The sequence below is a fragment of the Anabrus simplex genome, chromosome 7 (genome assembly GCF_040414725.1).
Source record: "Anabrus simplex isolate iqAnaSimp1 chromosome 7, ASM4041472v1, whole genome shotgun sequence".
In the NCBI taxonomy this organism is placed as follows: Eukaryota; Metazoa; Arthropoda; class Insecta; order Orthoptera; family Tettigoniidae; genus Anabrus; species Anabrus simplex.
Window position 1 is genome coordinate 118,196,771 of NC_090271.1, and position 14,019 is coordinate 118,210,789.

The 14,019-nt window shown below is 37.1% G+C and overlaps 1 protein-coding gene across 2 annotated transcripts in view; it reads left to right on the top strand.

The window, feature by feature from the left end:
• LOC136876954 (outer dynein arm-docking complex subunit 4) overlaps positions 1 to 13,090 on the top strand; it is a 244,289-nt gene extending 231,199 nt beyond the window's left edge. For both annotated transcript variants that reach the window (XM_067150723.2, XM_067150724.2), the window contains 2 exons: positions 6,907 to 7,128; positions 12,833 to 13,090. In XM_067150723.2, coding sequence (XP_067006824.1) covers positions 6,907 to 7,128; positions 12,833 to 12,999 — 389 coding nt within the window. In that variant the 3' untranslated portion in view covers positions 13,000 to 13,090. The remainder of the gene's footprint in view (positions 1 to 6,906; positions 7,129 to 12,832) is intronic.
• Positions 13,091 to 14,019: the final 929 nt, after the last annotated feature.

Genomic DNA, 14,019 nt, shown 5'->3' on the forward strand with positions numbered 1-14,019 from the left:
AATCACTCTTTATGATGTCTGTTTTTTAGATATTTATTACAGACTTCATAAATAGTGTTATTTTTTTAAATTATACTGGGCTAGTTGGCCGTGCAGTTAGGGACACGCAGCTGTGAGCTTGCATCCAGTAGATAGTGGGTTCGAGCTTCCAATATACCTACTACCAACATTGTTGTGATCAACATATTTAATATCATGAACACTAAACATTTTCACCATCAATTGTAAACCTATAACTATAAAGGGCAGTCCCTCCCTTGAGCTAATAGTTCATTGAGACAATACTTGAAAAAAATAAAAATAACAATAAATAAATAAAAAGTGGAATGTCATGTTAAAAACACTGAACAAAAATTTGGTACCGGTATTGAGTGAACCCTCTGTTGCATCATAAGCACTTGTTTGATTAATTATCACAAGGAGGCATTTTTCATGTGGTGTGATATTGAAAAATGTGTGTTATTCAATAGAATGGGGCTAGAGATTAAAAACCACTGCACATCTTTGGAAATCATTAAAAATGAGTGCGTATTGATGAAGAGAATGTCCTGTTTGAAAACAATGCGCTTCGTTGAATGTGAAGTGCAAATCAACTTAAAAAGAACATAGGTCTTAGCTTGATTAAATCCCTCAAGTAGAATTGAAAATTTCAAAGTTGAGATGCTGAAAAATATTATTATTAACAATGATGGAGACAACATGTTGTTTAACTTGACAAAAATGAATTCTTGACTTGGATGATAGTTTCTTGGGAAACAAACTGGATACTTTCCTATCTTCTGATGTTCTGTCAATATGGCCCAAATTGTTCAAACAGATAAGATGTGCAGTGGTTTTAATATGTTTTAGCCCCATTCCATTGAACAACACACATTCTTTTAACATCACATGAAAATGCACACTTCTCTTAGTGATAATTAAACAAACAAGTGTTTATGATGCAACAGAAGATTCACTCACTCAACACCAAATTTATGTGCAGTATTTTTAACATGACTTTCTTTTTTAAGAGACATTAATTTTGAGAGTCCTTACGAAGAGTCAATTATATTAATGTGCATTGGTTTTAACATGCCATTCCACTTTTTTCAAGAGTCATTAATTTTAAGGATCCTCATGAAGGTTCAAATGTTTTAATGTTTGTCTTAAACATTAATTATTTGTCAGTTGATGATGGCTTGAAACAAGCCAAAACATGTACTGACCAATTGCAACTCATCACGAGTAAAACAAGTATTGATTAGGTTGATCTTAAATGACAAGTATTTTGTAACTGATAACTGTCAATATGAATCACAATGAAATTTGTAATTATAGGCCAAGCTGCTTCCTATATTTCCACCCAGATGTATGGTATTCTTTCATACCATTTCATACCTTTCAATAAATGATCCATGTAAACTATGAGCAACAAACGTAAAAGATTACAATCTAACCTAATACCGTAACTAGTTTGAACCAAGAACTCATTCTGCCATCAAATTTCACTGTGGCCTGATTGTCAGTATAAATGCCTTTTATTGCCTGTAATAACTTGACCTGATCCCATAATTCCTCATTGATCACACCCTATTTTCTAAAATGTCTGTGAATACCTTGTCTGGTGTACCAATCAAGAAAATTCCTCTATAGTTGTTGCAATCCTTCCTGTTCTTTTGCTATAGGCAGGTGCAATTACTCATCCAATCAGAAGGTACCTTACAGTTATACAATTCCCACTATATTTCAACCATTTCAGGTCTAGTCATAGCCCAATGAGGAAACCTATGGCTTGCCCCTCAACATGCCATGTACGCCTTATTATAGCGCTGCCATCAATTTTTGCAGTTTCCCTATAACAGCATATCCAACCAGCCAAAGACTTGACAGATAGACTATAATGTATTATTATTATTATTATTATTATTATTATTATTATTATTATTATTATTATTATTATTATTATTATTATTATTATTATTATTATTATTATTATTATTATTATTGACAAAGGAAATAGAGACATTTAGGCCAAGTAAATAAAAAATATATACCTTATCATGTTAATGAATTTTACAATGCTTAGTAAAGCTAAAGGTTCCACCTATTCAATACGTTGAAAACGTGGAACCTTTAGCTTTACTAAGCATTGTAAAATCTTGAGTCAATACGGACAAAAAATGAAGTTTTTAATACTAAATGTTAATGAATACTTGACATTAAGATTGGGAAATCAGAATTGTGTAGTTTGATGCAGATCCCTGGCATAGCCACGGCCCTTGGAAATTATGTGCAAGTGTAGTGGAGGGTAGTGTTACATGTCTCAACTCTAGATAGGCCTATAATTGATTTTAGCTATTCACACCTCCATAGGCAATGTCATGTCACAGCTTATCAGCAAGTTTCAATATACTCAAGCATGGGACTAAACAGTTAGGCGTGCGGCTGTGAGCTTGCATCCGGGAGATAGTAGGTTCGAATCCCACTATCGGCAGCCCCGAAAATGGTTTTCCGTGGTTTCCCATTTTCACACCAGGCAAATGCTGGGACTGTACCTTAATTAAGGCCACAGCCGCTTCCTTCCAACTCCTAGGCCTTTCCTATCCCATCGTCGCCATAAGACCTATCTGTGTCGGTGCGACGTAAAGCCCCTAGCAAAAAAAGAAAAACAGTTAGGTACTGGTATCTCTAACACTTGAAAATTAATAAACAAAATTTGTACATATTATGCTGAAGATTCACCTATTTAATGAAAATACACTGGTGGGCAAGAATTAAAGAGATGAAGGTTTTTAAAACAGGGTAAAACTGGGTATAAACAAGGAAAGGGCAGACAAAAATCGATGCAGTGTACAGAGCCACAAGGATGACATAATATGGCCAAAGTGACTCATCATCTGCATTTTGAGTGAGGTGTTTGTGAGAGGCAGTTGTATTGTTCATGCTATTGAGATTTGCTTGAAGTTATTATGACTCCGAGACAGAATTGATAACTTTCTCTAATGTGGACAGTGGTTGGTCAAATTGATGCAGGCCTTACACAGGCAAAAGTACCTGGAACAACAAATACCTCATAAAATATTATGTCAAGCTTGTGGAACATATAATTTAATTAGCAAAGTTTTATTCAACCTACTCAATACTTTACAATAATTGCAATGCCTATGTATACATTACACTGTATACATTACAACACATTGTAATGTATACATAGGCAGTGCAATTATTGTGAAGTGTTGAGTAGGTGGAATAAAACTTTGTTCGTTAAATTATATGTAATCTTAATTCAATACGGAACCAAATATGAAATTCATAACCTTGGAAGTTTGTGGAATCCATTCCAATGAACAAGTGATGTGTCGCAAAGACCTGGCCAAGCTCGTGCAAAGGCCACAACTCCACAAAATGACTGTAGCCAGGCACCTGCACTGGCTTCAGAAATCAGTGCAGCCACAGGGGGACCATAAGAAGCTTTACTACATCTTGGAGGATTTTCACACCCTTTGTGGCGCTGACTTTTCTTTGACCAGTACCTTCATGTTTCAAAGTGTCATACCGCTTCCATTCTTTCCCTCTGATTAGTAATAACAGAGGATGGTTGCCTAGTTGCACTTCCTTTTAAAATAATCACCATCACTACCACCTTTTTTGGAGACTTTTACAAAAGACAACTTTTTACAGAAACACTTTCAAACTTGTCATTAATTCAAGCACAATATAGATTGCTATCATCAAAATCACAATTGGACCCAGGTTCAGTAGTGGCAAATGCTCTGTTTACAGATGAGTCACAGTATCATGGTACATCCGATAGTTTCTCATTGTGTACTCATTTGGCAAGAGCCAAATACAATGTACCATCCATCAAATCTTAGAGAAATGAATCATACAGTTATTGCAGCAGTGGTGTGCTGGTTTCATGCAATATCACAATCGATAATTGCTCCAATGTCTATACCATTGAGATTGTGTTTCTGACTGCTCGACGACATGGAGATAAGATCCTGAAGTTATATGTGCAACTGTTTTGAGATGCTGTTGATCCCAAATTTTCCTGATCACAAAGAGTTGTCCTTGATAATGACTTTCTTACCAGTGAAGATGTTCCTTTGATGCAGGGCCACTCATATGCCCAAAAACTCACGAATTCTCTGCACCGTTTATCGGTCCAAATAGGCTCAGGGTGTTTTATCTCTGGGAGACTCCGCTAAGCTCAGTTCAACTCTGCTCGGATGGAGGAGCGCTGCATAGCATGTGAGGAAGAGGGAGACAGGCAGAATGAGTGAGACAGGCGTACAGAAAGAGAGGGACAGCGCTATTGCTCAAAATCGAGGAGTGGGGGTCTGCACTTTGGTCAACCTAGCAAAGTCGTCTTTTGCACTTTGCGCTGTGCAATGCACCAGTGCATGCACCCAGAGGGGCCCTACTCTAATGGAATGATGAGCAGCTCATCCAACCTAAATCCTACTGAACATCATCTCCCTCACAGCAGAGACATGAGTTAATAATGGCTCTTTATGGAAAATGGGATTTGCTGTCTGCTGCACTCTTCAGCTGTCTTATTTTTAACATGGATCACCAATGTATGATCAGCAGTGCTCTTAAAGGCCATCACATTTTGAAACATATGTGCCCATATCAGGTTCATTTCTTAACCATACAGTTACGTGTTTTTCCGATCTTAGCTTGAGCGAAGCTTATTTTCATTGCTAGGAAGTTCACAGTCTACATGGCATCCGTTCATAGGCATCATGTATGGTTGTCTACACAAACTCCTGTCTTATGCTAAAAGTATGCTTTTTCCCCTATTTCTTCACTTGCTTACATGTTTTACTTGTACCAATAGTTTCTTTTGTTTCATTTTATATGATGTGCAGTACACACAGTAGGGCCTACATACAATAAAACATTCTACTTTTGCTTTGTCTCTTAAATTTTTCATGCTGGGTTATATGTCAGATATAAATTCTGCTTACTTCTGAGATCATTCATTAAATTAATTCCTGTCCACTTTTGCAATCAGCTCACTATCAAAGAGGAAATAATACTGAAACCCTGCTGTCATTTTATCTCCTTAATTACCATGTAATTACAGGCTCAAACAGCACAAAAGCAAATAATTTAGAGTCCCTCAACATAATTAAAGTCTGTTTTACAGAATGGTACACCAGCACCTTCGAATTCATGGGGATACAGAAATTATCTAACACTGCTAGTCTTTGAGGTCGATATTGCTCTGCTTGCTACCTAAATGTCAGCAACCTAAGATGAGCAAACCTTAATCAGGAAAACAAAACTATGTGCAATCTGTGGACAAGACGAAAGGACTGTTCTACAAACAACATGGTCTGCCGTGATAGAACCTCAATGAATGATGTTAAATCATAACCAGAAGAATGACACGGAAACCGAATGTCCTACGATGAAGGGTTATTGTGGATGAATTGGTAAGGTGTCAATAAGATCTGTTATCTGAAAATGGTTGAACGATTCAAATTCTACTCTATGCAGATATTTTTGAAGGTATTCACAGCTTAATTTTACTTGTGTCCAGCAGAATGTCTCCTCTGAGACAATAACGCAGTGTTATAATAAGCATGTACACTTCCCAGATTCCATAGCTATTAAAGCAAGTTCATAACGCAAAGCTCGTGTAGTGGGAGTGAACATAACTGTTTTGCTAATCTACACTAGCAACATATTCTATTGATGAATATGCTGATATGTTACTCCTCTATGGAGATAAGTGTCATTACAGTTCGTATCACAAGCAATTTCGTGAGAGAAGGAAACCAACAGCCAAAACACTCCAGATGCTTTGAATGACGTTTGTGCTCAACTAGGGCACTTGGAAAGAAATCTCCTATTAGTGATACTCCTATAATGTCTGGTCATAATGAAGAGGTATTTTTAGATGCTGTCTGGAATGTCCCTCATATTGATTGGTACACATGTAAATATTAGCCAGCCATCAGTTATGCAAGTATTATCTAACAATAAATTTTATCTGGACCATCTGCAATTACATCTGCAGTGTTATTATCTGCTTCATGATCCGAATTTGATGCTTAGAGAATATTTTATCAAAGGATATTACAAAAAGTGGCCAGTGATGCAGCCTTTTAATCAGCAGACCTCTTGTCGGACAAATCATGCTATGTAACATCCAATAAAAACAAACCTTTTTCAGGGTTACATAAAAATTTGTTCTTTGGAAATAAGTAGGCATGCCCCATACCTTGTCCACAATAACAGATATATTTCCAGAGATTAGAACCAGCCTCTGCACAGCCTGATTTCTTAAACATAGAGTTACGTACTTTTGCCATCTTAGCTTTGGCAAGGCTCATCATCATTGTACTAATCCTATAGGACCAGGGACAGATATTTTTAAGTTGTCTATAAACTGCAGGTTGCATAAAACTAAACTTTAAGGAATTGGTGGACCACTCTATATATAGTACGCGCACTTTTTAGTGATACATTTTTGTACTCGGTGAGGAGTAAGAAGGGAGCACTGCCGGTTCCGGTAATACTGCCAACTGAATGAAAATGAAATCTGAATTGAATCGATAATATGATCGATCGATATGAATTTTCTAAACCTTTATTATCTTACGCATACAACTGTGTATAACACAATATATAATGCAATATAATATTTCCCGATGCGAAACGTGTTCCTAGCATGAATTCTATAGTTTGGGTTTGCTGTGTAAACAACAACAGTACGAGTACGTAAAGTGTATGCTAGATGTCGCACAGCAATGATAAGCGATTCTTAGTTTGTGTTTCAAAGGTTGTCAACACGAATCTTGAAGATAACTGAAGTCGACCATTTCAGTGCTAGGGTGTAAATCTATCGCTAAAAAGTGCGCAGATAGTATATGATCTTCACAGTTAATTGACATGTAATTTTTTTTATAGGTAAAACACTTGCTGGTCTTGATCCAGGCAATCTTTCTATAATTGAAGAAGTCAAAGGTTCCCCTAGTGCTGCACCCACTCCAGTAGCAAGTAGTGAAGTGAAACGAGCTGGAAGTGGGAAGAGCCGTCCTGCTACTGCAGCAATACGTCGTCAGGCTCGCCACTTACTAGGAGAGCTTTGTGTTGATAAAGATTACCTTGAACAGCTCCTTAAACACCCAGGTAACAAGACAGATATTTTAGTTGATTGGTTTGAGAAATACTGTATGTAAATAATTCTAGAAATAAAGAATAAAGAAATAAAGAAATAAAGGGATACTCTTCTCTCATATCAGATAAGTATACTAAATTGTTTTCTAGTGCATAAAAGTTGGAAAGTTACCCATAACTTAATACTTTTCAGTATCTCTAATTCACAATAACCTTCCATATAAGAGAGGAAAAGAGGACAGACGAGTGAGAAATAAAATCATTATGAAAGTTGCTAATGAGGATAGGTATATAAATACAAGCGTTCCAAGATGTCTGGTGTGGAAAACTTTGAAAGAACAGTAAATTAATATGAAATAATGCAAATGATCAAAGCTACATATGAACATTGTGAAAGCTAAGCAAGAACTCAGTTAGGCTAAACAAGGTGGTTCAAAAAGAAAACAGAATCCATATTAATCATACTTCACACTACTAGCCCTCTCCTATCCTATCTGTGTCGGTGCAACGTAAAGCAAATTGTAAAAATAAAAAAATAAAAATCATACATCCAATATTGTGCCAAGGCATTATACTCGTACTGTTACTTGTGTGTTTTCTATACATACACCTTATTCAGAATGACAGGCAGAGCTCAAAGAATTATAGGCATGACTATAAATCAGCCTGTAGTAAACTAGACTTCTACTGAAAAGGAAACTTCACACTCATTGCAGATATGTAGTTATATATTATAATACTAGCTGATGTACCTGTGCTTCGTTACGGGATTCTCAGAAAGACTGACCTTGTGGTTTTCCTAACTGAAGTCAACAAAGGTCATTAAAAAAGGTCAGTAGGAAAGTAGCAATTAAATACAATGTTATCATATAAAATACTCAAATACTCAATACTCAAAAATACTTAATACTCAATAAAATGAAAAACCACACATTTTCTCACTTTTAACAAACAGTACAATGGTGCCGGTCTAACAGTCCAAAGTTCCAAAGCTGCAATGACTAGGCCTCAGACAGCCGTGAACACTCCTCCGCCATTATTCCCTTAAATATGCACACTGCTCATTCCAATCAGTGCCTCAGAGTAGGGATTAAATAGCATGAATGCTATGGTGAACCAGTGTGTTACGTACCAGTAGTATCAAAAAATGTATGAACCAGAGGAATGGCATGCTAAAGAAGAAAGTTATCTAACTCCCCAGCTATTTCCCGCCAATATTCAGGCAGGCTGTTACACTTGGTACGACCGGGCGAGTTGGCCGTGTGGTTAGGGGAGTGCGCGCTTGGTCAGGCAGGTCATGGTATGCAGGAAATGGGCTCTTGTCTCCAAAAGCACATAAATGAAAATTTTGAATTAGGAAAAAACATTTAATGTTTTGGTAGGATTCTTGCAGGAGCTAGAATAGAAGCATTAAACTTGTCCTAATGTTGAAAGCTGTAATGAAATCATATCCACCAGGTGAGTTGGCCGTGCGCGTAGAGGCGCGCGGCTGTGAGCTTGCATCCGGGAGATAGTAGGTTCAAATCCCACTATCGGCAGCCCTGAAGATGGTTTTCTGTGGCTTCCCATTTTCACACCAGGCAAATTCTGGGGCTGTACCTTAAGGCCACGGCCGCTTCCTTCCAACTACTAGGCCTTTCCTATCCCATCGTCGCCATAAGACCTATCTGTGTCGGTGCGACGTAAAGCCCCTAGCAAAAAAACACTGAATGTGCATTAAAGCTGCAGTCAAGACTGTATATCCCCTTCAGACTACATTGCAGTAATGAAAAAAATGGTGCACGAAAAATAAATTGACTGTGTTCATGAAGAAAAAAGATGATTTTGTAGGTATAGCTAGTCTGGAAATGAAAATTACTAACAGAAAAAATTATATTGAAGGAAAATTTGTAAGTTGGCTCAAAACATAGTAACTGAGCTCAATAGGAACAAACCCCAGGCAGGTACTTCGAAAACACCCATGGATTCTATCTGATATAACATTTCACAAAGATAAGCATCTTACATGGAAAATACTGATAACGCAAAGTAGGCTCAGATGGCTCTTAGCTACAGTATGCATATCAAAATATGCTGAAGTAAGATGCATCAAAAGTGTAAACACCTTCATTTGGTGCTTCTGATTGATACATAACACCTATAGCATAATTTATATTTTGACTAAGTGTTGTTTTGAAATTTCATTCATAATAATATACATAGTTCACTTTTTTTTAAATTTATAAATTGCTGTATGTCGCACCGACACAGATTGGTTGTATGGCGACAATGGGATATGAAAGGCTAGGAGTGGGAAAGAAGCAACTGTGGCTTAATTAAGGTACAGCCCAGGCATTTGCCTGATGTGAAACTGGGAAACCATGGAAAACCATCTTCAAGGCTGCTGACAGTGGGATTAGAACTCACTATCTCCCAAATAATGGATACTGACCGCACTTAAGCAACTGCAGCTATCGAGCTTGGTAGTTCACTTTTATGCACATATTAAGGACTTAAACATGAAATATTACTCTACAATTGTCAAGTCTGTCAGAAGTTAGTTGCTAGGTTAAGTATCTTAATGTTTCCTAAACTTCTGATGCATTTTTCTCCAAACTTCATAAATGGTGCCTAGCTGGTTGATGCATAACACCATCCGATTATGGAAAGAATCAAGGATGGAGTAGACAAGGTGATGACAGCCAAAATGAAATCAGTGCTATTTACAATTGACATTGTTGAACAGTAGTTCAACTGCAGGTTAAGTTGTAGAATCAGGAAATTGAGAATTTTGGAATGAATATAAGACTAGCTAGAAGTAAGCCATGGGGAAATAGAATGGGAATAGGTGATATAAGGATCAGGAATGAACCCATGGACATAGCTGACAGCTTTAAATATTCAGGATGGAAAACTGGACAAAGAAGTAAATGCACAAACTGAATAAGCCATATAGTTCTACTATAGTCCAGCTCCATGGCTAAATGGTTAGCGTGCTGGCCTTTGGTTACAGGGGTCCTGGGTTCAATTCCCGGCAGGGTCAGGAATTTTAACCTTAATTGGTTAATTCCGCTGACACTGGGGCTGGGTGTATGTGTCGTCCTCATCATCATTTCATCCTCATCACAATGTGCAGGTCACATAAGGGTGTCAAATAAAAAGACCTGCACCTGGCGAGCCGTACTTGTCCTCGGACACTCCCGGCACCTAAAGCCATACGCCATTTTTTTTTTTTAGTTCTACTATAGGATAAAAAACTCTTGTCTTTGTCCTAAGGAAGTGCAGCTGTTTTCAGGCACACCCCCAATGGAGGTGAACTGCATGTAGGCTACCATTTTAATCATGTACCAAAGAGCAAGACAAGTTATATGGAACGAGGATGTGTTGATGAAACGTGAGGATGTTCTCTACAAGACATATTTTACACTGATATTGGAATATGCTTCAGCAACCTGGATGTTGAATCCAAGCAACCGAAGTGAGGTTCCTGAGAAGCATCACAGGAAAAACCAGATGAGATAGGGCACCTAATGAAGTGGGAAAACAGTGTGTTGGTAGTTGGAGATTACAGGGCAGGATTTATTTGGAGAATCTAAAGTGGTCTGGGCATATGAATACCAGAAGAAGGAATGCCAAAGCAGGCATACAAGGAGATAATGACAGGGAAGAAGGGTAGAGGCCAGCCCAGTACTACACAGGACACAGTGAGGAAGTGCATTAAAGACAGAGGAACCAACACTGGCAAAGTGTTTGAAAAGGAATTGTGGAAGGACAGTACCTTACCTAGAGACAATCTGGGAAGCAGAACGGATGATGATGATGATGATGATGATGGAGGATAGGAACATATACAAGGATAAACACAACGACTAGTCAGTATGTGAAGAAACATGTTAGTGAGGAGAAAATAGAACAAATCCACAGCTTCATACAATGCAGTCTTCAAATAGATGGATTCGCTCTTTTTCAACTCCATTCCTACTATATCCATTTATTTTTAGACCCCCAACAAGCTAATTTCATAAATATAGTACATATTTTGTAATCTTAGTTACTGTCCTAATGTCTCTTTTCGGTTACTTTTCCTCACACTGACCAGATTCTACTAGGGATGAGGTAGGTTCACAACTAGAGCTTCAAATTCAAATTTTCTATTAATTCCAAAATAAATCATAGAAAGGAACAAAACCAAAGTAAGAGAGTGGAGAGGAAAATAATCAACTGACAAATCAAGTCAGTATAGAAAGATGAAATAGTTTAGGAGAAAGCCCACTTATATGAAGACGTCTGTGTTTGAAGGGTAAAGGCCAGCCCAGAACTACATGGAAGGACATAGTGAGGAAGTGCATTAAAGACTGAGGAACCAATCAGTCCTTGTCCTTGCATCCTTTTACAAAAAGCAAAAGCAAGCTTGTAGTGATCATAGTCACAGTGCCTCTAGTTTTACATGTATTCCGAACCACAAGAACATGATTTTTCATTTCCAAAATCCCTTGGTGAGAAGCCAGCGACAATGAAACTTGGCTTTCACACCACTCTGTCTCTTTTATCTATCGCTTCCTCTTCCAACTCAGACCTGTCAGTTTGTTTACCCTATTATATGTTCCTATCTTTCTATACATAATTTTATTTTTTACTTGTTTTTTCATAACCATTATTTATATTAGCACCCTCTGATGATTAGTAGTAGTGTTAAACTCCAGATCCCAAGATTTCAGGCTCATATCTAGCACTAATTTATTCTAAACAAGGAGGAGATAAGTAGTATGTTCCAAGCTGTCAGCAGAGAGATGGTATGGAATGACATTAGTAGACGAATAAGCTTTCATTGAGTTTTTATAATTTGGAAAGATAAGTTGGAATACAAGAGCACAAACTGAGACAAATATTTTTTTTGTAGGAAGATAAATTAGGGATTGAAATAATTTACTATTTAAAAAAAGACCATGTAAACAAATGATAGGGAATCTGCCACCTGAGGGACAGCCCTAAATGCAAATCAGTAATGGTTTGGTTTGGTTTGGTTTGGTTTGGTTTGGTTTGGTTTGGTTTGGTTTGGTTTGGTTTGGTTTGAAAATTACTACACAGAGAGACAGCATGCTTTTACAATAGAATAAATGCATTAAACTACTATTTACAGTTACTTAAAAGTTCACTTACATTTGTGTTTTCCACAAGATTTATTTTTAAATTTTCTGCAAGACACAGTTTTTACTCACAATCATAATCAAATGCACAGCCCTGTTGTTTGTTGAACTCCTATTCTCCAACATAGTTTCTTACAGTGCAGTATTGTTTCAAAGGAGTTCACTTAACAATTTACAAGCCTAGTTGAACTCCACGTAGTCATCGGATGAATTCACTCCTCAAGACTGACTCATTTATAACCATCTTGTAACTGCTTGCATTAACTCACAACTGGCTCAAGACTAACTGCCATTCATTCTGTTCCTAATACAGGCCTGTGGCAGAATCTCATATTTTCCATTTTGTGATCATTCTGGGTGCAAACTTCATTGTTAACCAGCTTCCAACTTCTTCTAAGGATTTTTCACAAGCTTCAGCAATTCACTTGCTGGACCACACACACTGTTACTTCAGTGTCGTCATTGACTCCTTTTATCAGCATTGTAGACTTAACCCCACACACTCATGGACTTCATTTTCCCAATAATAATAATAATAATAATAATAATAATAATAATAATAATAATAATAATTTTATTTCTTTTTCCAGATATAAAATGCTTACATCAAGAATCTGTAGGTCATATTGCCTCTCATGCTGAAGAAGGAATTGCATTCCTAACCAATAGGCAAGAATTTTGGCGACAGCAGAAACCAGCAGCTACAACTAAGAAAAAAGAGAGAAGGCAACAGCGAAGTAGTCAACTGGTGATGTAGAAGGCATACTTAACTGGTTGATTCTCAGTTATATTATAGCAATTCAGAAAGTACTAGCATTAGTATAGTGGTCTATGTTATCAATAATTATGTTGTTAACATTTTTACCACCAAATGAACTACCAATATTGATACAAAAATAAATGTAAACATGAAAGGACTCTGCTCACTAGCAGCTAAATATTCTTTAGAATGCTTATAAGAATGATATTTTAATGGCTGAGAACCTTGACAGGAAAATTCCTTACGAATATATTTTAATATTTTGGTGCTAGACATAGTACTGATAATGAACAAAATAATTATTTATTATGTAGGCCATATTCGATTTCACCACATATATTTTTAAAAATGTTTATCAGGGTTATTTACTTAATATTCTATTACTGTTAACTCTTGGTAGATGTACAATTGTGGTTATCAGTCATGAATGATAAATTGTTAAATTTTTACCAATTTGATTCACAAATTGAAAAAGAAATTTGGAAATGATAAAGTTTATCATGTTAAATTATAAGCTCACTATGAATGATATGGTATAACTCATCTGAAGCACCAAATATTCTGTGTGTGTGTGTGTGTGTGTGTGTGTGTGTGTGTGTGTGTGTGTGTGTGTGTGTGTGTGTGTGTGTGTGTGTGTGTGTGTGTGTGTGTGTGTGTGTGTGTGTGTGTGTGTGTGTGTGTGTGTGTGTGTGTGTGTGTGTGTGTGTGTGTGTGTGTGTGTGTGTGTGTGTGTGTGTGTGTGTGTGTGTGTGTGTGTGTGTGTGTGTGTGTGTGTGTGTGTGTGTGTGTGTGTGTGTGTGTGTGTGTGTGTGTGTGTGTGTGTGTGTGTGTGTGTGTGTGTGTGTGTGTGTGTGTGTGTGTGTGTGTGTGTGTGTGTGTGTGCCAGTTCTCAACATATAGACTCTAATGATAAATTTATTTAAATACAAAGTGTTTCATGAGGAGTTACTATCACCTACAGAGCTGATTTCTGAAAATACTTTGAGCTAAAACTGCTATAGGAACCTGTGTCCTGTT